Source organism: Choloepus didactylus, chromosome 2 (genome assembly GCF_015220235.1).
Source record: "Choloepus didactylus isolate mChoDid1 chromosome 2, mChoDid1.pri, whole genome shotgun sequence".
Classification (NCBI taxonomy): domain Eukaryota; kingdom Metazoa; phylum Chordata; class Mammalia; order Pilosa; family Megalonychidae; genus Choloepus; species Choloepus didactylus.
Window position 1 is genome coordinate 79,526,341 of NC_051308.1, and position 26,487 is coordinate 79,552,827.

A 26,487-nucleotide genomic window follows, 5' to 3' on the forward strand; every position below is an offset into this window, starting at 1 on the left:
TGCTGTGTAGAGAATGATTGGAGGAGCTGAGGGGTTAAATGTTAGGAGACTATAACTTTAACCAACTAGCCAATGGTGGCTTGGCCTGGGTGGCGACAGAAGGGATTGTGGAAAAGTGGGCAGAATTGAGCATGAATGGCATGGTCAGTGCCCTGGGGACAAGGATGGACAAGTCACGGGATTTCCTTTTTAAGTGCTATGGTCCATTCGAGGAGCTAAGACATCCATGCTCACACACACCTCTGCTTTGATGGACCACGATAATGGCACATGGAAGAGACCAGGAAGGAGATGTGGGAGTTGAGAAGGCGAGATCATGGGCTTGGGGGACTGATTTCAGTCAAGCTTCTTAAGGAAAGTCATATTTGAGCAGGTCATAGAAGGCTGTGCAAGGTGAGTTTGAAATTGTAGTACAGGAAAGGGCAGCCCAGAGAGAAGAATTGCATGAGTTATGGCACAGAGGCAGGAAACAAAGGTGAAGAGGGAGAAAAGCAAGTAGTAGAGTTTGTCTGAAGTGTTGGGTTTATGAAGTGAAGTCCTGGAAAATAAGGCTAGAAAAGGTCAGATTGAGGAGACTCTGAGGGTCAGGCTAGGATAATAATATAAACATGAGGGCAAAAAAAAGTTTAAATAAAGTCTAGCTTAACTGCAACATCACATGTTTTCTTAGGATAAATTAATATGTGAATTGAGTTTTGTTAATTTATTCAATGAACAGGATAGTAATATCTCTTTCTGGCATCACTGCTACCTGTGGGTTATTTGCCAATGATTTCTAATTTCTTTTGCAACGCATCCTTTCCTTATTTATTGAATATTGATGCTGGGGACACAAGAATGAAAAGGCATTGTTCCCAGCTCTCAAGGGGCTGAAGAGTTGAAAGGATGAAGATGAGATGAATTGCAATAAAGTACGTCATGTTAGGAAATAGGTGGTAAAGAGGAGGGAGAAATAAATATAACCTGGAAGTGTGGGGCTAAAGTTTGGAGAGGAGGTGATATTTAAACTGGGCTTTGAAGGATGAATAGGAGTTTGCCAGGCAAAGGAGTGAAGTAAGAAGGGCTTTCAGCAGAGGAAACAGTCTGTGCAAAGACATGTGCACAGCCTTTCAATTCTCACACCTTCAATTGTACAAGCCCTGTAGATACACATTTTTAAGTTTTATTTTCAGGCTTTTAAGGGAAGCTTGGTTTCTTTCACTTGCTACAGAAGGAGTGTTGGCAGTCCCTACTCTAAGTATTTGAACATAATAAACATGCACTTTTACCTAATATTGACAAGTCAGGATTTTAATGAGTCAAATTGGTTATACTCCCTACCCCAAATTAATCCTCAGGGCGGTTTTTCTGATTTTAACTTTCCAGGGCGGCAAGGAAAGGAATCTTAAATCTGGTTTGTGGAGACTAGCAAATTCAGTTATCAGCTCAGGCCCTCATCTCTTTAACTTTTCACAGAAGGACAGGGATACCATAACTCTAGTCATATCTAGCCCCCAATTTTGGCATTGGTGGGAAATTGGTCCCTTCTAAACTTCATAAGTATTCATAAGTTTATCCAGACCCAGATGGACATCCCAAGACATCCTGTCTCAGAAATTTATTCATTGCTAATTGTAGCTCAAGATAAAAACTAACATACCAAGACAGCGTAGCGGTTAAGAAAGAGTGAGAAAGCAACCTCAAATGAAGAAACGTGTGAGCCATAAGGAACTATCCTATCATCCAAAGCCCTCACTGAACAGAGGTGTGGAAGTGAGGCCCAGGGAGGGGCAGCCACCTGCCGAGATCGCCCTGGGCCTGGGGACAGAGCCCTGGCCAGAAGCTGCCGCGCAAGCGGGGAGACCAAGAAGGAGGAGCTGCATGACAGAGCAGAAACGTTTTGGGGAACTGACCCTTCGCAGGCGGTATGTGACGCACTTCCTCTCTTTCTTGCACTCCGCCCCTGCTCGCCCTCCCTCTCATTCCCTTTCTCTCTCTTGGTCAGGTTGGGTGTCAGTTACCTAAAGGTGGGGACATTTCCTGATGCATTTGCAACACTGAGACATTGTCTTAAGGGAGGCCAGATGCCATTCTGAGCCCCAGGCAGGGAAAGTCAAGAGCGGGGGCAGCCCGGCTGGGGAAGACACCCCTCCTCGTCCTGTCCCCGTGCTCCCGGCCCAGCCTGTTTCCTAATCATGTCCCTGGCCGAGGCCATCAGCCTCTGGAATGAAGGGGTGCTGGCGGCCGACAAGAAGGACTGGAAGGGAGCTCTGGACGCCTTCACCGCGGTCCAGGACCCCCACTCCAGGATTTGCTTCAACGTTGGCTGCATGCACACGATCCTGGGAAACATGCCGGAGGCGGAGAGGGTGAGTGGAGGTGCCTCTCTCCCACGGCCCCTCAGGGTCCTCATTTAATTAGTGGTTCTCCACCCTGGCTGCACTTGAGAACCACTCCCGCCCCCCGGAAGCTTTAAACGTGAAAAAAGATGCCCAGGTCCCAGCCCCAGAGATTTTCATCTTATTGGTCTGGGATGGGGCCTAAGCAGCTGCGGTTTTGCAGCTCCCCTGGTGGTTCTAGGGAGCAGACAGGGTTGGGAAGCACTGGGGCTCTCTTCTCCCTTCTTCTCCACCTACTAAATATAAAGTCTTCTTTCTTTATTCTTTCACACCTTTATGAAGCCTCCGCTAGGTAAATTTCCTTCTATGAACTCTTGCTGGACACAAGGCCTGCTTCTCACCACTTAGCCCTGATTATAAGGCACCTCTTAGAGTTTCCCAAGAGTTTCCTGTGTGTCTGTCTTGCCTGCGCAACAGACTGAGGGGAAGCACTCATGAAAAATAGGTGATTCTGATCAATAAAAGTGGAGCACTCTTTTAAGGACCCTGAGACAGGCAGAAGGAAACCACGCTGTGATTGGTCAGTGATGTCTGCCAAGGGCATTGTATGCGGCATCTTAGCATCTTTTTTCAAATATTTTTATCCCTTACATTCCCTAGTATGGGGCTGACCGTTCTCAGTAATCACTTTTTGGATTGGTCATGGTCAAGTGGAAAGGGCATGGAGTTTAGATGCAGAAACATCTAGGATCAGATCCCAGCTCTGCTTCTCCCTGGACCTTGGGGTCTTGGGCAGGTCACATAAACTTCTGGCTCTCAATTTCTTTTGGGGATAAATAGGATTAGGTGAGGCCCGACTACTGAAGTGCGCTGTGTAACTTCACATCACTGTATAAACGCTTGCCTTTTACTGCCGGTCTTTGCAAGGCAGTGTGGACAGACGACTGCCTCCTTGGAACCTCGAAGACCCAGTTCCTCCCACAGGCATCCTCCCTGCAACCAACAGGTGAGAGCAGCCTCCCGACAGGAAGAGAGAGAAGAGGCCCGAAGTGCTCTCCCAGAGGATAAGGAGACCTGCTGGGCAGCAGGCAAACTAGAAGGAACGTATGAGGGCCCCCGCCTCCCCTCAAGGGGCTGCCGAGGGGCTGAGCAAACAGCACCCCAGATTCTGAGGGGTGACAAAGACAAAGTGCACACTGTCAGGGACAAGAGACTGGCGAAGGATGGCTGCTAGTCTGAGAGCAGCCAAGCCAGCGCCACGGTTGGTCCTGATGTGGGGGCTCAGCAAGGAGTGGGCAGCCACCGCTGGCCCCGAGCTCATTCACTCCCACACCTTCTCTCCCACCAGTCAGGCTCTCCTCATCCTCTTCTGCTTCTGGCCCTCTCATAGTCTTTGCCCTTCTTTGTTTTCCTGCTTGAGCTCCTACTACTAGCATTTTATATGCATTAGCTCATTAATTATAATCCTGCCAGGCAGATATCAAATCCCCATTTTACAGAGGGGAAAACTGAGGTGCAAGGAAGGTAAATCACTTGCTGCGTGCCATGTGTACTAGGAGGTGGCCAAGCAGGGCTTCTGGCCCGTCATCTGAGCGTTAAGCCTCCTGTCGCCTTCTCAACAGAGAATTTCTCATGATGCCTCCCTGGTCCTGTGACTCATCTCACCACTCCTCACTGCGTCACTCCAAGGCCATGCTATGACCCTTCTTCTCTCCACAGGCCTTTACCAAAAGCATTAACCGAGACAAGCACTTGGCGGTGGCTTACTTCCAACGAGGGATGCTCTATTACCGGATGGAGAAGTAAGTGGCCCAATGCTGCACAAGCTGGGAGGTTCACAGCAAGACCCCGGGGGATGCCGGGGCTGGGGACTTGGTGCTTGAGAAGTATCTTCCCAGGCTCTGTCAGGAAGCAGTAAATCAGCCCGAGGTGGATGCCTTGACTGGTGAGGGGAGGCAGGCCTGTCACCACCACCCCGGTTATAAGTCAGCTGTGTGACAGCTCACAGTGAGCCTACGTGACCACCGCAAGCCTGGTATTCAGCTGGCCCGACACCCACCAGAATTCTCCTGATGGGTCATCGCGCTGGGCAGTGCTGGTTGCCAATATTTTGGCCAACATGAGAATACCTTCGGCAGGCCACTTCTATGAGGTATTGAGCTGTGACATAAAGAGGGTTTTCATGAAACCACATTAAAACCTTGCTTAATTCCAGGAAAATGTGTTTTCAAAAGCCTGTTTTAATTCATCCAATGAAATAGGATTCAGCCACAAAAATGATAATAAGAACTATTAACATGGTATGTCTGAGAATATATATTAATGCAGGTAAATAATTAGCATATATCTTAATATGGAAAAAGTCCACAGTAGATGTTAAATTTAAAAAAAAACAAAACAGATTTTGAAATGGTACGTATAGCACAATCCCACTTATTTTACAGAATTAAGTCAGGAAGGCCAGAGAGCAAAATGTTATCAGTAGCTCTCTCTTGGTGGTGGGATGATAGGGATTGGCATTTTCTTCTATCAGCCTATCTGTATTTTTCAGTGTGTTTACAAACAACATGAAATAATTTGTGAAAAGATAAATTCAAAATGGAAGTTAATCTCAATCTCCACTCTCCCTCTTCCCCAATATACAAGTAATGAAAGAAAAATATTCTAAGCATCAGTTTAAAATGTTTTGGGAGAAGGCAAACTGGCCCTTTGCAGAAACTGGTGCATCAGTGTGCAAAGGTTCTAGGGAAGAAGAATTCAGCTAAGGCTAATGAAGAACTTTCTAACGGTGAAAAGGGCCAAATGTGGTGAGGCGGAGCATTAGTGGGGCACAGGGAGACTATGGAAGACATTCAGATGTCAGGGAGGGGCTGGGCTCGGATCCTGTGCAAGCTTGAATGGCTTTGATTCTTTAGTTGGGTCAGAAACAGTGTGTAAAAGGCTGTTGCTAGGGGCAACTACAAGAAGCTCAGAGGAATTACAGGATATAGGTGCAAAAAAAAAATTAAAAAAAACACAATTGCCTGAAGGAGTGAGACCAGAATGGTCTTCCAAATAAAAAGCAACCCACATAGATGCAATTTGGGGAGAGAAATCCTGTGATTAAAGATAAGATACACAGGCATTTTATATTTTAGCGGCTCCTAACTGCCTCTCTTTCCCTTTTTGACAACCTTCTTCTCCCTCTCCCACTTGCTCCATCCCCTATATTCTCTAGATGTATAGAAGAATCACGGAGAACAGAGCACAAATCCTCTAGCTGATCTGAAATCTCAAATGACAAACTCGAAGGCCATCCCTGGAATTAATGCTAACAACCTATAAGGATGAGAGACAACTGGCAAAAGAGGGAAAACTCCCTAGAGGAGATTTTCTCATGAAAATGCTCAGAAATTCCAGTCTGGAAGGCTAGGATATTGTATGAGTTAGAAAGAAGCTTTCCCTCAGGGTCTAGGAATAAGTTCCAGGATTTAACAATTATCTATTGAGGAAATAATATAAATGAGGCCCTATTCTTGACCTTGAGCTGGCTCCTTTTTTTTTTTCCTAATCCATGGGCACTGGTATTACCTCCAAGGTTTGTTTGCTCTTAACCTTTTACCCCTCTTATCACTATAGCAGTGGTTGTTAAATGGCAAAAATGTTACGGGCTGTCCTCCCAGAAAAACGCATACAAGCTCACACATATGTTTACATACAATTTCAGGGGGTTCAGTGTCCCCTGAAAATATATATGTGAACCCTTAGGGATCCATTCATGGAGAACCCACCCTTTCCCGTACCACTGGCCTCCATCTGTAGCTTGCCAACTCCTAAGTCTGTATCTGGGGTCAACCTAGAATTTCTCACTCCCTAAACCCTATCAAGTTCACCTCTTAAATGTCTCTTAGATACATCTCTGTCTCCATTCCCACTAGCACTACCCTGGTGCAAGCCCTTGTTTTTTTACCAGTATCTGTATTCCTGGGAGCTCTTCTTGATAAATAAATGTGACCTGCCTAGGAACTTTCAGTGGCTCCCTACTACTGCAGGATAAAGTCCAACTTCCCTTGCTGGATCCTTTGTGGTCCAGCTGCTGCTTACCTCCTCACTCATTCCCAGTTTGTCCCAGCCACACTCACCCACTAGGGTGGTCACCACTCCCTCTTTTGTGCCCCCGTCTACTCTATGACAGATAATTTGTTTGTATATTTGTCTCCTCCACTTCTCTGTTTCTTGAAAGAAGAAATCTTTGCTTATTCACTCTTGTATTTCAGTATCAAGCATAGCAGTTACTCAATAAATGCTTGTTGAATTAATTATGTAGAGAAAGTGAACAAAATATAGTCTCTGCTTCAGGAACTTATACATTAAAAGGGAAAACAAGTTATGAACTCCAGTAAATGAAAGGCAGAAAGGGGTAAGTGCAATAAGAGATATTTTTAAATAAGTGCCATGGAGACCTGGAGAAATTACTTCTTAATGAGTAGCTGAGGAACTCCCTTGGCTTACAGTGGGGCTTGCTTTAGGATGATTATGTTATGGATTATTTTTCCCTCTATTTTCCCAACTTTGATACATTGTGATGTTGCCATTCTGTCTTAGAAAGTTCCAACAGAACAAAGTTAGAGGGCATTTCTGAGCAGGCAGGTGGTGTCTCAGTGATGAACGTGGCCAAGCTGTCTCATCTCTCTGGCCGAAGCCTTGTCATCAGAAAGGGGAAGCAGGCTCTAAGTTGTTTTCAGAATCCCCTGCCTTATGAATTTCAGGGCAGCGATAATAACCGTGAGACTCAAGGCTGTGCCTCTAGATGGAGCTGGCCAAACGCGGCAACGCGGCAAAGGCTTCTCCCTGCTGACTTTGAAAGGGAAAAGGTGTGGACCCAAGTCTTATCATAGCAGCAACTGCAACATCCCAAAGGTGTTTGGCATTTTGCCCCCTTTCAGCTTGCTGAAAAGTCCCATTATCCTGGATACAAGCGAATGAATGGCAGGATTCCAGACTGCATGGGGTATTTGGTAGCACAGGAACAGTTGGGAACCTCAGTGGTTACTGAGAGACCTTTTTAGGGAGTATTACAAAATTGCTGATTATAAAACCTCTCGAGCACAGAGCTTGTGAAAACCCAGGGCGAGGTTGCCGCTGGGGCTGGTGAACTCGTGCCCGCGGGGTGCGGGGGCTGAGGCTCCAGCGCCCCCGGGGGAGGATTTGTGGTGGGGGGAGAGGGGGAGGGTGAGGAAAGCACTGGGGCCCCGCGTGGAGCCGCCAGCAGCTCGGCCGTCTCCTCGGGGTGCCGCGGGTGCCGCACGCCACCGGGGGGGACTCTTCTGGAGCAGGGCGGGAGGGAGGGGCTGCTGGGGAACCCGCAGCAGGAAAGTACCCGGCGCTCCCGGACCCACCCGCGCGCAGCGCCGAAAGCTATTTTGGATTTTTTCTTACTGAGCTTATTCATGCCTGTACAGCCGGAAACGGAGATGTGGGTCAAAGCGGGCTCCCCCATGGGGGGCAGCTTCGGGTAAACAAGCGGAAGGGCCGAGGAGAGGCATGCAGCGGGGAGAGAGGGGGCTGGACCACCGGGCAGAAGTTGTTATTTATTTTTTACTTCTTACCGATTCAAAGCATTTTATGTATTTTTATTTCAAAATTTCTAAAATTTACAAACACCCTGTACCCTTAAGCAACAACGTTCCCTTACCTCCCCCGCCCCCGGGCAGAAAGTTTTTGTTTGTTTTTTCAAACGGGCTTAAAAAGTTTCCTTTTGCAGGGGTAGCCCCGCCCCGTTTTTTAATACAAGGCAAGCACGTTGAATCATTTGTTGGTTCTTTCTCCCTCCCGACGGGGCTCAGATCTGTAGACATCTTGGGGTACTGGAGAATTAGGAAGATTTTGTTGTACTCATCGGATATCACAATACTGTGGTGGAGCGAGGGAGCCTGGGCAAGTGGTGTTACTGCCCGGCTGAATAATCTGCTTCAGCCTCTCACCCGGGTGGACGGCATGTTTGTGGGTTCATGCTGAGGGCACTTAGCGTGTGCCCTCCGGGGACCTTTGGCCATCTCACAAGCAGGCAGGAGCAGCAGAAATCACATTGGCCAAAGAAACAGGGCACCTGCGTTTCCGCCTGTCCCTGCATCTTGGCTCAGTGAATCTAAGTCAGTCACTCAGCCTTCCCACAACAGTGGTCCTTACCTTCTCCCCTTCACAGGAATGCTGAAAGGGTGTGTGTCAACTGCTGTAAATGCTTCTTTTGCTTTCAGTGTATTGTACAGTGATCTTTATTGACAACAAGAATACATTAGGGAAAGTCACCCTCCTGTTTCAAACCTGGGACATCATCTCGCAGGACTCTTAATAGCCCTGCTGCTGCTGTGTGACTTCCTTCAAACTGATTGGTGACTCAGTGTCCAGCTTCTCCCCAACGGCTCTGCATACACCTTCCTTAGGACCCTCTCGGGGCCAACTAGCTCTCCTGACCTCCTGATCTGCTCTAAGCTTCCTTGAGATCAGTGTTCCAGCTTCTACAACCATATATTTTTATCTTCTGGCTAACAGCTATACAGTATAGAGCTTTAAGTTACCCCATAATAAATGACTGGCATATGAATTTAATTGCAAGAGTTTTCGCTGGAAAGAAGAATAATAGTAATAAAAATTACTGTGCGCCAGGCACTATCCTAAGCACTCTAACGCTTCATCTTTAGTCCTGACAACATGCCTGTGAGGTGCACAGAATTCTTACTCTCTGATTCTAGAGATGAGGAAATAGAGGCTCAGAGTAGTTAAATAACTTGCCCTTGGTCACTAGATAGTAAGTGCAGTCAAAAGAGATTTGACTCAATGGATAAACAAAATGTGGTACATACATACAATGGAATATTGTTCAGCTGTGAAAAAGAATGAAGTTCTGGTACATGTGACAACATGGATGAACCTTGGAAACATCAGGTTGAGTGAAATAAGCTAGACACAAAAGGAAAAATACTGTATGCTCTAACTGATATGAAATAGAGTGAGCAAATTCTTACAATCGAGCACTATTATACAGGTTACCAGGGACCAGGGTGTGGGGAGGGAATGGGGAGTTGATTCTTAATTGGTAGTTTCTGTTTGGGGTGGTGGAAGAATTTTGGTAAAGTATAGTGGTAATGGTAATACAACATTGTGAAAGTAATTAACACCACTGAATTATCTATCTGAATGTGGTTAAAAGAGGAAGTTTTAGGTGGTATACATGTTGCTAGGACAAAAATTAATTTAAAGCACTAACAAACAATAGGACTGCGCAAAACAAACAGTGATCCCTAATGTAAACTATGGACTACAATTAATAGTGCAATTACAATAATATTCTTGCATCAATTGTAACAAAGCTACCGCAATTGTCACAAACTGCCAAATGTTAAAAATGGGTATGGATATATGTGAACTTTGTATTTTCTGTATGATCTTTCTGTAAACTTACAACTTCTCTACTTAAAAAAAAAATGTTTTTTAAAGGTAGACTCCAGAATCACAATACAGCACATTACTCATATCATATGCTCCTAGTATTATAGATGTGGAGCCTAAGGCCAGGAGTAACTTGCCCCTGTCTCCCAGTTAGTGGTAAACTGGATGGATCTGACCCCAGTCTCCTGGCCTCTGCCCTGGGGCACTTTCCCTGTATCACTCCACCTTTTCAGGAGCCCCCCGATATGGGTACAAATTCCAGATTTATCTCCAAAAGAAGTCCAGGATGGCAGCTCTGGGTCAGACAGTGGCCTAGGGATTTTTGATTTCGTTATGCAGGCAGGAGCTACAGCAGGAGCCAAATTTGTTCTCACCAGGTGGGGGCTGGGGAATTACTGAGCAGCGGGTAGCTTGCTTTTCGCTGTTCCCACCCCCTGCAGCTCACCAAGGCTCATGGCCACCTGGGCCCTGGGGAGGTCGGAGCAGGGCAAGGCCTGAGCCAGTTTCCTCAGGAGTGTTTGTCCAGGTTCTGTCTGCACCTTCTCCAGCCCCCAGCCCTTTGCTCTGCTGCAAATCGAATGACAGCAGCCCTGCCACCCCTTGAGCCAGTCGGCAGATGCTCAACCGACAAAGCACAGGGCAGTGCTGGGAGCAGCATTAGAAATGCTATGTGGCTTCAGTGGTAGTTTTTTTGTTTCTTTTTTTTCCTCCAAAGCAGCAGGGATGGGGCAGGCTGGAGGTTGAGGGTGGATCTAAGAAGACCAAACACAACCAAGAGGTAAATTGGACTCGAAAGATGCCAAAGGAGAAGGCTTTGGGCACGAGGGTGATGTCAGTAGCCGCTGTGAGAAGGGGCCGCTCAGAGCTGCGTCAGGCTGGCCTGGCCTTACACCCAGAGACCCGGCAAGGATGTGGGGGTGGGCAGGTGCTGGCTCTGCTTGGAGCTCTAAAAAACAAATAATGGGCTCTATCTGAAAGTGACAAACCAGGCTGTCAGAAAGGTGGGAGCTGTGTGCTGGCGGCAGGGAAGGAGAGACTCATCTGGAGACTGCCTGAGCTGGAGGGTTTCAGGATCACTACAAGGCACAACTCCAGGGGCGCCGTTCATGCTAGATTCTATAGAACACTGGGCTCTGTATTGGTGAAAAACTTGTGCAGATCAAAGGTACTTGGAAAAGCGTCTGACCCTGCGAGACGGATGGCAAGGGAGAAACAGATGTGCATTCGATTCTACAACTGTGGTGCCCTGGACTAGTTTATTTTCTCTCTGTCCTGCAGATACGATTCAGCTATCAAAGACCTTAAAGAGGCCTTGACTCAGCTTCGTGGGAACCAGCTGATAGATTACAAGATCCTGGGGCTACAGTTCAAGCTGTTTGCCTGTGAGGTAAGGAGGACAGGCCTGGCCTGGGCTGGAGAGTAGAGGGGCTGGATCGCCGCTGACCGTTCAGATGTACGGCTACCTACTGACATCTCATTTCACCTCCTGTGCCTTGGAACTTGGAAGTTCCCTTATGAACAGACTTGGATAGATTCCCTCAGGCTCATCGTGGAGACATCAGTTACCTGAGGGCCTGCATTTTATGAAAGGAAGGCTCAAAGTCTCCCACTGGGCTTCTTGGAAGGCAGGCCAGTCAAGCGTGTGTTGGCCTATGAAATAGTCATAATTTGCATTTTGTTTAGCAACCAGGTTGACAGGATATTTGCTCAGCATTATACTAACAGATCCAAAATTATGGCTTCACTATCCGTGCAGGAATCGCTGTAAGCTTGTTCAGTTCCCAAGTTAGGGACCACACTCTTTGACATTAATTGTTCTCTCCCCATGTACTTGGTTGATACCCAAAGAGAGAGTGAGGATAATTTGGCACAAACTATCACTTCTTGCTCCAAGAGCAACTCGAAGCACAAATTTAGGTAAAAGTTTCTATAGAAGGACAACAGCTTAGTTTCTGTATTCCCAAAGGGAGAGACACAACTGGTTTTGACTTTTTCCAACTAACCCTCCCCACTGTCCCCCATCCATAAATACACATCAGTAGTGTTAAAAATGAAAATCTCTGTAAATTTGGTAGATCTTTATTTAGAAGAATCTCTTAAAAAGTCTCCTTGCTTTAGTTTCTCAGGAATGAGAACCAAGTGTTCCCAGGGTTACTTAGGACTAATAATAGAATCTGCAGCTGCCTGGGCCCCTGGGGACACACGTCCCCATCCCAGCACCGTGGCAGGCTGAGCAGCTTACTTCACTTCTCACAGTCCAGGGAGATGAGGCTTTGTGGTGGGAATCAGCTGGCATTTGGCCAGCTTCTAGAGCAGGCTTTCTCAGCCTCTGCACTATTGGCGTGGACAGCTCATTCTTTGCTCTGGGAGACTGCCCTGTGCATTGTAGGATGTTTAGCAGCACCCTGGCTTCTACCCCCTAGATGCCAGAGTCAGTTGTGACAATCAAAATGTCTCTACACATTGCCAATTGCCCCTGCTTGGGGACCACTTATACAGATTAAAGGGTTGGGTCCCCCAGGTGGTGCTAGAGACAGGATCTTGGCACAGGACATGAAGGTAAAACTCCATGGTGGGATGTTCTCTCCGTAGCTGGGGTCGAAATGACATAGGGCAGAATATAGCGGCTGTGTGACCCTCTCTGGAAGTGAGGCTGGGTTTTTCAGGGTCTAAGACCCTCTCAGCCTTCAGAGAGGGAACTCTCCAGGCATTTCCCTACTTACAATTCTGTCCCTCCCTTCCCAGCACTTTGTATCTCTGGCTTCTGAGAAATCATACCATCCTTTGATAAAAGCCTCAGGCTTTTCCAGTCATCGAGTCATACAAACCTTTGTTCCCTTTGTTGTGGGAAAGGTCTTAAGAGTGGGTGGCTGAGAACCAAGTGGGAAGTTTCAAAGGGCTTTGAGTTCCTTTTCCCTGCACACATACATGGTCAGGGTGGGCTGCCGTGCTAAGCATGTATGCAGAAGGCAGCAGCTCACCAGAGGCTCAGAAACAGGCCTGAGAGTGAGTTCAGATTCCCAATTCTGTGGCTTGCTCCCAGACCCCATTGTCCCCCCACCCCCTTGAAACCATATGCCAGTACCATCCACTAACCTCATTGGAAACACCAGTCCTGCAACCCATCCCTACTTGCCTTCATAAACCCTCTTTTATTTAATCTGGATGTGGCCCTGGGCCAAATCATGATGTGGTTGGTAGACTGCTATAGGGGAGAAGTGTATTAGTTATCCATTGCTGCATAACAAATTACTCCCCCCACCCCACCCCAAACAATAAGTGGTTATTGTCTCGCAGTTTTTGTGGCTCAGGATCTCTCATGAGGTTATAGCCAAGATGTCAGCCGGGTCCGCAGTCAACCAAAGGCTTGACCAGGCCTGGCGGGTCTGCTTCTACGGTGGCTCACTCACATGTCTGGCAAGTTCGTGTTGCTTGTTGATAGCAGGCTCAGTTCCTCACCATGTGGACCTCTCCTCAGGGCTGCTTGAGTCTTCTCAGGACACAGCAGGTGGCTTCCTCTAGAGCAAGTGACCAAATAGCAAGTGGGATCAATGTCTTTTATGATCTGTCCTCAAATGTCACACCCCATCATTTCTGTTGGTTATTTAGGTCAGCCTTATTTGGTGTAGGAGGCAATGACAAAGGAGCATGAATGCCAGGAGAAAAGAATCATTCAAGGCGGTCTTGAAGGCTGGCAACCACAAAAAGCAAGGCCTTTGGAGTTAAATAGATAATGGCCAACTCCCAGCCTCGTGCTTACTAGCTTTCTGATCCTAGGCAAAGTTATGTATCATTTCTGAGTCTTTGGCGTCTCGTTACCTGTAAAGCTCGGCTGGGTACTTACCTCATACACATTCGTTAATAAATTCATTCATTCACGTGTTCACCTTTGCATGCATTTAGAATGACTGCTGGTGTCAGGGAGTAGGGGTCCAGTGGTCCCTGAGATGAGGTATCAGCTCCCAGAAGCTCATAGTCACGTGTAATATGACACGGTAAGGTTAGAACAAGAGAAGTGCAGAAGTGTGGGAGCTCCCAAGAGAGGTGCCTAATGCATGTGGTGGTTGATGCTTAGAGATAGTACTGATAAAGTACCCATCACATGACAGGTAGTCCGGAAATGGTATCTATGATGATGACAATGAAGATGATGATGATGCTTCCGACTGGGAGCACTGATCTTCTGGAGCCCCGAGTTCTTCATTTATTTTGCCCTGTGCTTATGAACACAAAGCATCTCCGGTTGGCATCAGTCTGTAAAACCAGCTCAGTCACCTTCATTACTTTTCCTGGAAAGGTGTGCAAGATGTTGGGGGGTGATCACTCTTCTGGGCTCAGCCTCTCTGCAGGTCCCAAGATAGATCAGCAAGTAATTGTAATAATAGTATTGGATATTTACTGAGAACCCAATGCTGTATGTGAATTATTTCATTTATTTCTTATAACAATCCTGAGGCAGGAAACATTATAGTCACCTTTTTATAGAGGATGAAACTGAGGCCACCACAGCCACAAAACAGCCTGGGGAGCCTGTACTCTTAACCCCTCCACTGCCCTGCTTTCACTGTAGTAGCCATCCGTGCCAGTTTGAATGTGTTGTGTCCCCCAAACGCCATTATCTTTGATGTAGTCTTGTGGGGCAGACGTTTTGGTGCTGATTAGATTTGCTTGGAATTTGCCCCACCCAGCTGTGGGTGATGACTCTGATGAGATATTCCCATGGAGGCATGGCCCCACCCATTCAGGGTGGGCCTTGATCAGTGGAGCCATATAAATGAGCTGACTCAAAGAGAAGGAACTCAGTGCAGCTGTGAGTGACGTTTTGAAGAGGAGCAAGCTTGCTAGAGAGGAACGTCCTGGGAGAAAGCCATTTTGAAACCAGAACTTTGGAGCAGACGCCAGCCACGTGCCTTCCCAGCTAACAGAGGTTTTCTGGACGCCATTGGCCATCCTCCAGTGAAGGTACCCGATTACTGATGTGTTACCTTGGACACTTTATGGCCTTAAGACTGTAACTGTGTAGCCAAATAAACCCCCTTTTTACAAAAGCCTATCCATCTCTGGTGTTTTGCATTCCACAGCATTAGCAAACTAGAACACCATCCCTTCTGTAGCTGGGCTTTAGTTGACTGTCTGTATCTCCTGTCCAGACACCCTGGTGACATTGCCCACCCCACCCTGTGGCATCAGCTGTGACTCCACTTTGTATCTGTGAAAAGCTTGCAGTGGCTGCCGTCTTCTCAGCCCATTCTCCACTCATGGTTCAGGGGAGCCATAAAAAACTCACTCCACTGTGTTTAGGGAGAAAGAAAGCAAACCCTTTTTGTTAGTTGACATCTTGGTTTCCTACTGTTGTCTTTTGCTTTTCCATCTTTTCTTGAGTCTTTGTTATTGCTTTTGTCAAGTGGCTTTTTCATCTTATTGATGTATATAAAAGATTATTTGATTATATATGTGTTATGAATAAAGAATAATGTTAATAATATTAAGAATAATAAGAACAATATTAGTATTATTATTATTAATATAATAATAATATAATAATATGAATAATAAAGCAAACAGTCATGAACCTAAAACCCAACTCAAGACCTGGAAAGTTATGATGATTGTTGAACTTGTCATCCCCTCCCTGCCCGGATGAAGCACTCTCCTGGGTTTTATGCCAAGTCTCTTTCCAACTCTATTGGACTTGGCCCACAGGTTCCTCATGCTTGTTGCTCTATCACGGCTTTGTTAATCACATGTTCTAGGCAGGGTTCTGTTGGAAGTGGTACAGGGCAATGCATCTGGAACTCTCTCTCCCCACCCTGTACTTGACAAGTGTTTCACTAGGCTCGGGGGCAGGAGCTGGACTGGGAGGCCACACAACTGTATTTTATTCCTGACTCTGTCTCTGCCTCTTCAAGGTACCTGGAGTAAGTCACTCTTCTTCATGTTAAATCAATGCAATAAGTTTTATCCCCTCCTGATGCACATGGTTGGTGAAAGAATGCACAGAATGCTGGATCTGTGCCTTTCATGGTGTTTTCTGTTCTTTATAACTGCTTAACATAACTCTGAGCAAGACTAATTACACTCTATTTTAGATAGTCCCAAGAGATCTGGAAAAGGGAAGAAATGCCACCAGGCAATGTTTCAGAAGTATACCGATCAGCCCTTCCCTGGTATCTAGATTTGGAGTAGTCCCAAATTTAATGTGGTGGTCTGTACTTTCCTAGGTGTTATATAACATTGCTTTCATGTATGCCAAGAAGGAGGAATGGAAAAAGGCTGAAGAACACTTAGCACTGGCTACAAGCATGAAGTCTGAGCCCCGACACTCCAAAATCGACAAAGCCATGGAATGCGTCTGGGTAAGTATATTGATGGTGCTGGGTGCTGAGAGGGTGTCATTGGATTTTTATTCATTTCAGTGTACATGCAGATTGAGAAACAATAGAATTCTTGCTTTTAATTTCTCTGAGTTCTGGGTAACACTGATCTTTGATGTAAGATTGAAGCTCTTGAGTCTGTAAAGTGCTGAGACGCCGAGGCCTAGGGTGCAGGACAGCAGAGCCTGCGTGTTGCACCCATCTCAGAATGGTGCTCTGTGGGAGCACAGGCTAGGGGTGGAGGACAGGATGCTGGGGGCTGGAGTGACACTGGGCATTCTCTAAGCACTGTGAAGCCAGAGATCATGTCTGCTTGTTCACTGCCAAATTCTCACAGCCTAGCACAGTTCCAGGCACCTAAAGTCACTCAACAAAGGTGTATGGAGTATATGAATGAATAGTGAAAATTATCCATGGCTTGTCTGAGCGTGTTTGGGAATGAAGTTAGTTTTTAACCAAGTTTTTTAAATACCAGGAGCAAGGGGCTCAAATTAGTCTCTCCACGCCTGTCCACATCAGCAAACCCCAATCCCAGGAGTGCACTCTCATGGACCTTGCTTGGGTCCCGGGCCACCCTTGTGGTGACGGTGCCTCTTGTGCTGTGGGAGACAGCCCCACCTGAGCCAGGCTAAGTGGGAGAGGGGTGGTTCCCCTAGGAAAACGGGGTGCTGGACAAATAACACCAACAGATGTCTGCACAGCTTCTCAGCATTAAGTGATACCGAAACCAACTCTTCCTACCTCAGAGGCCCTAGAATAATGATAACAAAATCAACCTTTATGAATTTAAAAAAGAAAAGTGCTTTCGTGAGGTTATCTCTGTTGGTCCTTACGGCCATTCAGTGAGGGAGGCAGGATGAGCATCCTTACCCTTGTTTTACAGATGAGGAAATAGTATGTTTTTTCTGTTACAGAAACAGAAGCTGTATGAGCCGGTGGTGATCCCTGTGGGCAGGCTGTTTCGGCCGAATGAGAGACAAGTGGCTCAGCTGGCCAAGAAGGATTACCTGGGCAAGGCTACGGTAGGTGGGAGCTTTCAGCTTCCCCCAGGTGTCCTGTGGAATCGGCTGTGTGGAACAAGGCAGGATGGCGTCCTGGGCAGAGGGTCGTCCCCCGTGGTTCTGCTCCTGCAGTGGCAGAGAGACCTGTCCACAGTGTGGCCGTCCTGCTGAAAGACAGGCAAACATGCCCAGTTCAGTTTCTCCAGGCTCCTCTTGTTCCTCCCTTCCAGCGAGAGCCACGGGGTTACTCACAGGATGCAGAGTCTTGGGGACTGAGTCAGTGGAAAAGAAAACACAGCAATGAGATGCTCACCAAATGTGGAGAGGACATGTCAGGGAAAAGGACTAGTGTGGGATCCTCTTGTCTAGAGCACCTTGGGGTTCACTTCTCATTGTTCCGGGGAGTCTCTCCCAGCTGATACAGCCCAGTGATTAGATTCCTTCTTACCCTGGACTTCTTCTGAATCTGGGTCCTAAATCCTTCCAGAAGTGGTGCAAAGAGAAGCCAGGGATATCTCCTCTGAAACTGCGTGTGGCTTTGACACATTGGAGGGTTAATGCTGCCCATGGCTGGGTGACTGGTCCAGGCTTGGTAGCAGAAATCAAGACAGCCTGGCGTGGGTTGGCAGGGACAGGGGGTGGGCACTTGTGTCTTCAGTTCCTGGAATTTCTAACCCAGAGGATTAGTAATCCGACCCTTAGCCATTGTCCGTTTCTGGAACACTGAAAGAAAGAAGGGAAGCTTGAGGGAAAACACAGGATGGGGAAACAATGCTGCAAGAGCCCTGACATGCTTCCTTCCTCGATTTCAGGTTGTGGCATCTGTAGTGGATCAAGACAGCTTCTCTGGGTTTGCCCCTCTGCAGCCACAGGTGAGGGAGTCCTGTCCAGTTTCCAGAACTCTCCCTGAAACAGCCTTGCTGGGCATAGTATTTGCATTGATGTGCTTTATTTGAAGGGGTCCTTCAACTGACCTTTCAGTGCTTCTCAGGGATCTCTGCCTGTCCATTCTCAGTCACAGGTTCCATGACTGGTGGGGGAATTAGGCAGTTTCAGGCTTAACTTCAAGTGCTCTGAAACCAGCCTTCCTGCTTCCCACAAAATGCAAGTCTTCACTTCTCTATGCTCTACAAGACTGTCTGTTAGCTCTCCTGAAGCATTCTCTCAGAACATGGTGGTGCCAGCTACGGAAACTTTGTAACAAAGCCTCCTGTCAGGCACAGGGGCTAGTGGGGCGTCCCCTGGGTACTGAGGCTGGAGCCTCCGCTGACTCCACCCACCTGGGGTGTGCAGGAGATCCCCTGGGCGATGCACGCAGGGCTCCCACAGGGACCCATTTTTCTTCCCAAGCTCAGAGAGATGGTCACAGATGGGCCGGATAACAGTTGGTCTAGAAATTGAAGATAGAGCTTCCTGGGAAGGGAAGAGGGTAAAAGAATCTGAGGAAAGTACAAGGTCTGACACGATAGAAGCAAGCGTGTCGTTCAGCACTAGCAGAGGGAGGGTTTTCTGACTATGGACACCCACGTTTCAGTCTGCACACACGCGGGTCAGTCCTCCAGAGGATGCTAACTTCCCACCAGACTCAGGCCGGTTACTGCTGGATGGAATGCGGCCACCCTGGGGATCTGGTGGGGGGAGGAGCAAAGGGGGAGAGAAGGAGGGCCAGCGTCAAAAGTCCTTGGTCTCTTTCTTCATGGTAAGGTTGAAGAAAGCCTTGCTGAGGTCACTTGGACTTCAGTTCAGCCAGAGGACTATGAGAGGGGAAACCAGCCCAGATAACTGGACCCAAATATTCGCTGCAAAACAGGGAACATGCATTGGAAAGGAGGTTTTTGCCGGGTCAGTGGATGCTGAGTTCTTTTAAATACCCCGAAGTATCATGTGATCCAGCAGACATTAATTATAGAACAGAGCTTTTGGAGACTGCCCTGAAAAGGAACAGTGCTCTAGGTCAAAAGCACCCCTGTGACGCCATGGTGTTCTGTGACAGCTAAACGTCTTCAGAAACCGGCTCTGGCTAAAGATTAATTGCTGTGCTGGTGAAGCCTGTACCCGGGGAGCTGGTGGGAGGTGTCACTTTCCAGGGTTTAGTCAGGGACACTGTGCCCCCTCCCTAGGCGGCGTTCTGATCAAGCCAGAAATGGATTCTTTGATTTTCTGGTTTGGAAGCAAGCTCAAATTACCATTAACAGTCTGTTCTCTCCCTCCCTCCCTCCTTGTCTTTCCTTCTTCATTTCTCCTGAATGTGCAATAGGCAGCTGAGCCTCCAGCCAGACCCAAAACCCCAGAGATCTTCAGGTAAGTTGGATCCAGTAGGCAGCAAGTCCAAGCTCCAAGTCTGAACCAAAGACAATAAAGGAATGAAGAAGCTGGGGTCAGGGTTGAAGTCCTGTGGGATTTTTCTGGATGCTAGGCTCTTTCTCTTTTCCGGGTTAGAACAGAATGATCTAGCAGGGATGGGAGTCTTGAGTGGGTGGGCCTACCCCCGGGGGCCTGGCTGCAGCTACCTGATGACCCTGAGTGCCCAGGTCAAAGTGCACAGCCACCCATGGAGTGAGTCGTTGCTGAAGGGTGGCCGGGTCCTGTGGAGCCCAGCTGTCTCTGGGGGCAGCTGGTCCTGAGCCCACCCACCTTGAGTCTGTCCCAGGGGCTCAGACGCTGACCTAAGGCTCAGCAATCACTTCTGCATTAGCTGCAACCCTCTTTGAAGCGGGGGAGGGCTCTCTGGAGTTGGGGGGCAGAGAGTAGGAAGCTAGAATGGCATCCCCTTTCCTGTGGGGGTGGTTTTCACTCCCTACTGGCACATGTTTTCTGAAGAAGTAAGAGGAAGGACTCATGAAAAGGAAGTCATTCTTCTGTAAGACGTGAAGCAAAGAATGACATAACCTACAGCTTTCTTAAGAATTCCCTCTAAGTAAGCAGGCCAGTCTCACCCACCCACTAAAGGAGAGTACAATTTTTTTGTAAAAGTGAAAAAAGTTCTACAGTAACTACAAAAAATGAGGGGGCGGATGAGCTCATTCCTAAACTCTGTCAGCTGGAGGAGTCTGTGTTCCAAACATAAATAGACTTGGTGTTTGGAAACAAAAAGGAAGGGCTGAGGGGAAAGGAAGAGTGGGGAGTGGGAGGGAAGCAGCCAGCCCTGAGTGAACGGGAGGGAGAGTGGGACCCCGTGCATCCTCAAAGCCAGGTTCTCAGCAACAACTTCCAAAGTGGGTGTCGGACGGATGCCCTGAGCCTTGAAATGGTAAAGGGGAAATGACATTTCATAACACACACAGCAAGACACCCTCACAATCCTCTTTGCACATCACTCTCCTACTCCTCGAAGCTCACCTCTCTCACTGTCCCCTCTTCCCCTGTTCTTGGCCTCACACAGCCGCTCCTCTTTCTCCTCCCGCCTGGTGCTGTTCTCCTTCCACCCCCACCTGCTCCAGCCCTACCCGGGAACATTCCTCCTCCTCGGAAGGGCAGGGAGGGGCAAGGATTGCAAGTTTTCCTCATTTGCATTGCTTCCTGTTTTGTTTCTTTTATTCTTGTCCTACTTGCATCTATGGGAATGGAGCACGTTCATGCAGTTTCTTACCTAGTCCCCACAGGAGCCCAGGCAGGCAAGCATCCTGCTCGGGGTTACACAGGCAGCTGGAGAGGGAGCTTGGAGCTGAGTCTCTGGGCTCCAAGTTCCATAGCGTGGGTGAGGGGGATGGTCGTGGCTAAACCATGGACCAGCTCTTGTGTCTACCCCTCCTGCAGGGCTCTGGAAGGGGAGGCTCACCGTGTGCTGTTTGGGTTTGTGCCTGAGACACCAGAGGAGCTCCAGGTCATGCCAGGGAACATCGTCTTTGTCTTAAAGAAGGGGAATGATAACTGGGCCACAGTCATGTTCAACGGGCAGGTACTCAGAGGGTCAGGGCCAGTGATATGGGCAGGGGATCCTGGCAGCAAATGGCGGAACTCTCTGCAGAGCAATATCTGCTACTTTGTTTGCACACTTGTCTAGTTCTGCTTTTGCCTGTACCCCATTGCTCCCGTGACTCCTGCCTGCTTTGCAGTGTGTCTGCTCCTGAGGGCACCTTCATTTCCCCCCCCTCTGATTCTGTGATGTTGCACTGCAGAAGGGGCTTGTTCCCTGCAACTACCTTGAACCTGTTGAGCTGCGGATCCATCCTCAGCAGCAGCCCCAGGTAAGGTAGTGCCAAGGCACACCCATTTCCTCCTGATTGACAGATGTGTCCCAGGAGGGAAGGAGAGCAGTGTGAAAGAGGCACCATCCTGGGCCCTCTCACCTCTGTGACTCCACATGGTCAGGGGGGACTTGGGACCCAAAGCCCACAGGATGGATGAGGTTCTTCCTAGAGGTGGCCTCTTCACCTGGAAGGGGAACAGTCAGTGTGCTGCCTGGTGCAGTGCCATTTTAAAAAAAGAGAATGAGAGAGATCTACTTTAGAGCATTGCCTTTGCAGCTGCTATGACCCTCCATCAGCCCTTGAAGGCCGGCCCTTCTGCCAGAATTGGTACATGGTTTTTGTTGCATCTGGACAGCCGTGTAATTCATCCGATTTAAGTGGACTGGGCAGTGAGTTATCCTGTTAAGTAGGCTTCTTTGGTCAGGGTCATTTTATCAGGATGCCTTGAGAATTTTTTTAATGCCATGCAGATAGGAGGTGGAATTATTTCTTCAAACGGGCAAGAGCTGTGCCCTCCGAAGATTTATAGACCTGTAGCTCAGTGTCTATCTCATTTTCATCCGATTTCCAGTATTGCCGACAGGGGTGATAAGGCGGCAAGAAGGCCTTTAAAGTGGGGTTTAGCACTCTGATTCCTGCTGTGATTTTCGTTTCCACCAGGCCAACACTGCTTCCCCTTTTAACCAACATTTTTCTTAGCCTTCTCCGAATGTCACTACCATCCCAACTTTGAGGGAAGCATTGTGTCTGGCTCCTTTCCAGGGGGGTCTGCAGGGTCTCCTCCCCACCCCACCACTCATGCCTGAGCACTTTGTTTGAATAAAAGTTCTGACCTAGTCTTCCTGTCACTTTTAGGAGGAAACCTCTCCAGAGTCTGACATCCCCGCTCCTCCCAGCTCCAGTGCTCCTGGAAAACCCCAGTTGTCACCAGGTTAGTGTCCCTGGGGCAGTATCCCAGACCCAGAGCACAGGAGCACTTCAGGCTGCTTCCTGACTGAGACTAGCTCTCCCAGCCTTCCAGGAGATTCCTGCTGCTTCTCCCCCTAGCAGGCCACTCAGCCGATGACCACACAGACCCAAAGCCCCCTCTCGCCTGTGCCAATCACCACCTGAAGCACATTCAGTAGATGCTCCCCCTCCCTCCCTGCCCCAGAACACCCTTGACTTCAGGGCTTGGGTGACTGTGGCTGGTGCACTGGGTGCTGGTTTTTGAGGGGCAGTGAGTATCTCAACCCACTAGAGCCCTGAATTATTGGGTGCTGATAGGATCTCCCAGGAAGAAAGGGTGAAGTAATTGCATATGTTCACCTCAGAGGGGAATGGAGGGGCTGCTTTCAAATGTCTGAGGAGTATACCTGGAAAAGGAGCTGCTCTGCGGGGTCCGGAGGGATGGCCGAAGGACCAATGTGCAGATGTGATAGGGAGCTTTTCTCTCCAGTAAGGATCTATCCTAATGTGGGAGTGATGGGCTGTTCGTCACTACTACAGTTTAAGCACAATCTGGATGACACTTGTAAAGATGCAGTGAAGGGGTGGTTTGTCTAGATTCCAGAGCAGTGACTGCTGTGCTCACCTGAACAACAGAATCACCTGGAACACATCCCTCTCCTCCATTTTTCTTTTGAAAAATGTCAAACATAGAAAAATTGAAAGTATGGTACAATAGATGGCAGAACACTTTTCACCTAAATTCACCAGTAGTTAATATTTATACCATGTGCTTATCCTGCCCCCACCACATGATTTTTTTTTATTTCTGATCCATTTAAAAGTAAGTTGCAGACTCAAAGACACTTTATCCTAAAAGCTTCAGCACATATCTCCTAAGAACGAAGACATTTCTCCTGCATAACCACAATACAGTTGCCATATCTGGAACATTTAACATTAGTATAATATTATAACCAAAATTTAAATTTCTCCAAATGCCCCCCCCCCCAAAGCTTTTTATGTTTTTTTAATCCTTTCAGTCTAGGGGCTAATCAAGGAACACATATTAACCTATGAAGATTTTAAGAACACAGATTCCTAGGCCTTAGCTTCTGATGTTTTAAGAGTTGGCATGGGCCTTGTGAATCTGTATTTCTAGAAAAATTTCCCAAGAGATTCTAATGATAAGTTGGGTTTGAGATCAGTGTTCTTTTTTGATCATATACCCCCTACAGTATCTTTAAGCATATTTCTCCTGTATAAGTTATACATACACTACTATATTAGAAAACATACACAAAAATAAAGGATGGGTAAAAATAAGTGGGTCTAATCTCTTTTCTTGTGGCCCCATGGATCATCTTTCACACCTGCTTTTATTGCCCTGGAGCGCACTGGTCGAATGGTCCCCGGGGATCCCCTCCAATCACATGGGTTGGTGATGATGTGATGGTCCTTTGATAATTACCTATAAGCTCCCTAGAAACAGAGACTGAGCTTGTGCATATATGCCTGGCCTTGCCCTTCACTTTTTCTCCACAGTTCATTAAAGTTAATTATCATCCTGGAGATTAAAGGGGAAAACTGAGTCCCCTGCTCTAAGAGGTTTCATTCAGCAGATGGTGGTGGTGGTCAAGAGCATTAAATCACTGTCTTCTTTTATCTTACTCCTTACCTTCTCTGTTTAGGTCAGAAACAAAGAGAAGAGCCAAAGGTAACATTTTTCTCTGATATTGTTTCAAGTGGTAGAGGATGGAAGAGCCTGGGCTGTCCACCCTGTACATGTTTCTCTGGGTTACAGAAAGAGTCCCTGAGGGAGAAGGGAGAGCCAATTGCCACCACACAGACAGTGCATGGGTTGGGACCCTCTCAGCTCCCTCTCCTCTCACCCCCCTCCCATGCACACATTTCCTACTTGCCCATAGCTGGTGGACTAAATCTTGCTCAGCAAGAATTCCTGCTCAAGGAAGAGCTGGTTAGAGGACCTCTGAAGGGCCTTTATGATACTATGAAGCCAGTTACTTATGCCTCTCTCCCACTACACAGGGTATGCCCTGTGCCACCAGATAAAAAGCTGCTATGGTTCAGGAGATGTTGCCAAGAGGAGGCCTCAGACACTCACAAGTTCCCTTTGCTTCCTCTTCTCTCAGGAAGTAAAGCTCAGTGTCCCCATGCCCTACACGCTCAAGGTGCACTACAAGTACACGGTGATAATGGAGACCCAGCCAGGCCTCCCCTACAGGCAGGTCCGAGACATGGTATCTAAGAAACTGGATCTGCTGCCGGAACATACTAAGCTGAGGTGAGCTCCATGCAGGCGGAAGTTAGGGGAGCAGCTGGGACCTGGTGCTGGATGGAAGACTGAGAAGGATGGTTTTTTGCACTGTTTTCTGACTTGGTTCTCATCCCTACCCAGCTATCGACCTCATGACAGCAATGAGTTGGTGCTCCTTTCAGAAGAGAGCATGAAGGCTGCCTGGGGCCAAGCGAAAAACTACTGCCTGACTCTGTGGTGTGAGAACACAGTGGTGAGTGCAGGTGGGCCCTGGGGCACCTAAGGTCATGTTTTCCATGGTGCCACTTACTCAACAACACTTCGACATTTACCAAGCACCTTCTATGTGCCAGGCACTTGGTACTGGGGACAAGGTGGGTACTAAACAAAGCTCTGCCTCCCTTTCCTCTGCATCCTCACTCTAGCTGCAGCTGGGAGAGGGTTTCTTAGAAGAGAGGAGCAGGCCAGGAGGCCCAGGAGCCCACAGAAAGTCTCCAGGTCCTTCCATTTGCTGCCACACCTAATTGTTTCATGGTTCATCCTCATCATTGGCAACAGAGGTTGGAATGAAGTAACAACTTGAGGCCAAGCTCACACTATTCTTTACCTTTTGAAGTTTCCAGGGGGGTGGGGGGAAATTACTTAAGGGTGAAGGTGAAGAAGTGAGCATTTACTTCACAAAGAGATGATTTTGGTAATAAATTCCTACTAATTGCTGGTATTTGTTGAGAATTTCCCATGTGCCAGATACTATGCTAAGTGCATTCTATGTGTTAATTCTTATAATCCCACAACTGTATGAGGTAGGTGTTATTATCCCCATTTCATAATTCAGGAAACAAAGGTGAAGTGAGGTCAACCAACTTGATCAAAATTACACAGCTGATCAGTAGTGAAGCCAGGATTCAGAGAGGCATTTTGACTCCAGAACCTGCCTATATTCTTAACCAAGTACAGTAAAAAGGTGGACTTCTTATTAGCCCTGAGGTCTAGGAAAGAGTTTACTGACTTCCAGTAAGAATTAAGGGAGTAAGGAGCAAAGTTAGGGTCTAGAAGTACTAGCTTATGATACGAAGTAAGGTAACACTCTTGAACTTTGCCCAGTAGTCTCCAGAGAAAAAGTAGACTTTTTGTTGTTGTTGTTGTTGTGATGTTGTTAATCCCCTCTTCCTACTCCAAAACTCACCCATCTGTTTTCTCTCACCACGGGTTTGCCTTTCCTGAAATTTCATATAAGTGGATTGTACACTACATAGTCTTTCGGTTTCAGTATTCCTTTTTGTATTGCTTAATGGAATTCCATTGTATGGATATACCATAATTTGTTTACCCATTTACTTGTTGATGGACGTTTGGGTTGAAGTTTCCAGTGTTCAGTTATTGACAAACATTTATTCTTTGACAAGCATTTGTCTAGCACCTACTGCTCTGTAGACAGGCCCTTCTTAGGGGAGAAGCTATGAACAAACACATACTTAACAAAGCATCATGTTAAGTGTCCTGATAGCAATACACAAATGGCCTACTGTGCTATGGAAGAACATGGAAGGGTTCCTAACCCAAAAATGAGGGAGTGAGGCAAGTCAGAATGGTCTTCCTGGAGAAATGCCTAAATCAGATCTTGTTGCTTAAGCCTTAAAAGGGTAAATATAAATTAGCCAGGTGGAGGAGGTTAGGGATGGATTATATAGATGGAGAGAACAGAGGGGGGATGGCATATGGCTTAACATAGGGGGTGCAGGGCTCAGTGTTACTGGACATGAGGAGAGTGTAGGAGACAAGGTTGGAAAGACAGACAGGGGCCAGATCATGGAAGGTCTTGTTTACTGCTGAACTTGGATGTAAGTGGGGGAGAAAAATAGGCAGGTCTTGCTTTCGACTGATGATTCATGGGGCATAAGAGCAAGACAGGGAGATCAAGCTAAACTGGCCAGTGGACTTGCTTCTCTACATAATCAGCTCTGCTTCCAT

The 26,487-nt window shown here is 47.5% G+C and overlaps 1 protein-coding gene across 1 annotated transcript in view; it reads left to right on the plus strand.

The window, feature by feature from the left end:
- Positions 1 to 1,956: 1,956 nt before the first annotated feature.
- NCF2 (neutrophil cytosolic factor 2) overlaps positions 1,957 to 26,487 on the plus strand; it is a 29,325-nt gene continuing 4,794 nt past the window's right edge. The window contains exons 1-13 of the mRNA XM_037825199.1: positions 1,957 to 2,348; positions 4,038 to 4,120; positions 11,025 to 11,133; positions 15,968 to 16,102; positions 17,035 to 17,142; positions 17,934 to 17,993; positions 19,379 to 19,422; positions 20,878 to 21,019; positions 21,240 to 21,308; positions 22,167 to 22,242; positions 23,930 to 23,955; positions 24,392 to 24,543; positions 24,658 to 24,769. Coding sequence (XP_037681127.1) covers positions 2,175 to 2,348; positions 4,038 to 4,120; positions 11,025 to 11,133; positions 15,968 to 16,102; positions 17,035 to 17,142; positions 17,934 to 17,993; positions 19,379 to 19,422; positions 20,878 to 21,019; positions 21,240 to 21,308; positions 22,167 to 22,242; positions 23,930 to 23,955; positions 24,392 to 24,543; positions 24,658 to 24,769 — 1,290 coding nt within the window. The 5' untranslated portion in view covers positions 1,957 to 2,174. The remainder of the gene's footprint in view (positions 2,349 to 4,037; positions 4,121 to 11,024; positions 11,134 to 15,967; positions 16,103 to 17,034; positions 17,143 to 17,933; positions 17,994 to 19,378; positions 19,423 to 20,877; positions 21,020 to 21,239; positions 21,309 to 22,166; positions 22,243 to 23,929; positions 23,956 to 24,391; positions 24,544 to 24,657; positions 24,770 to 26,487) is intronic.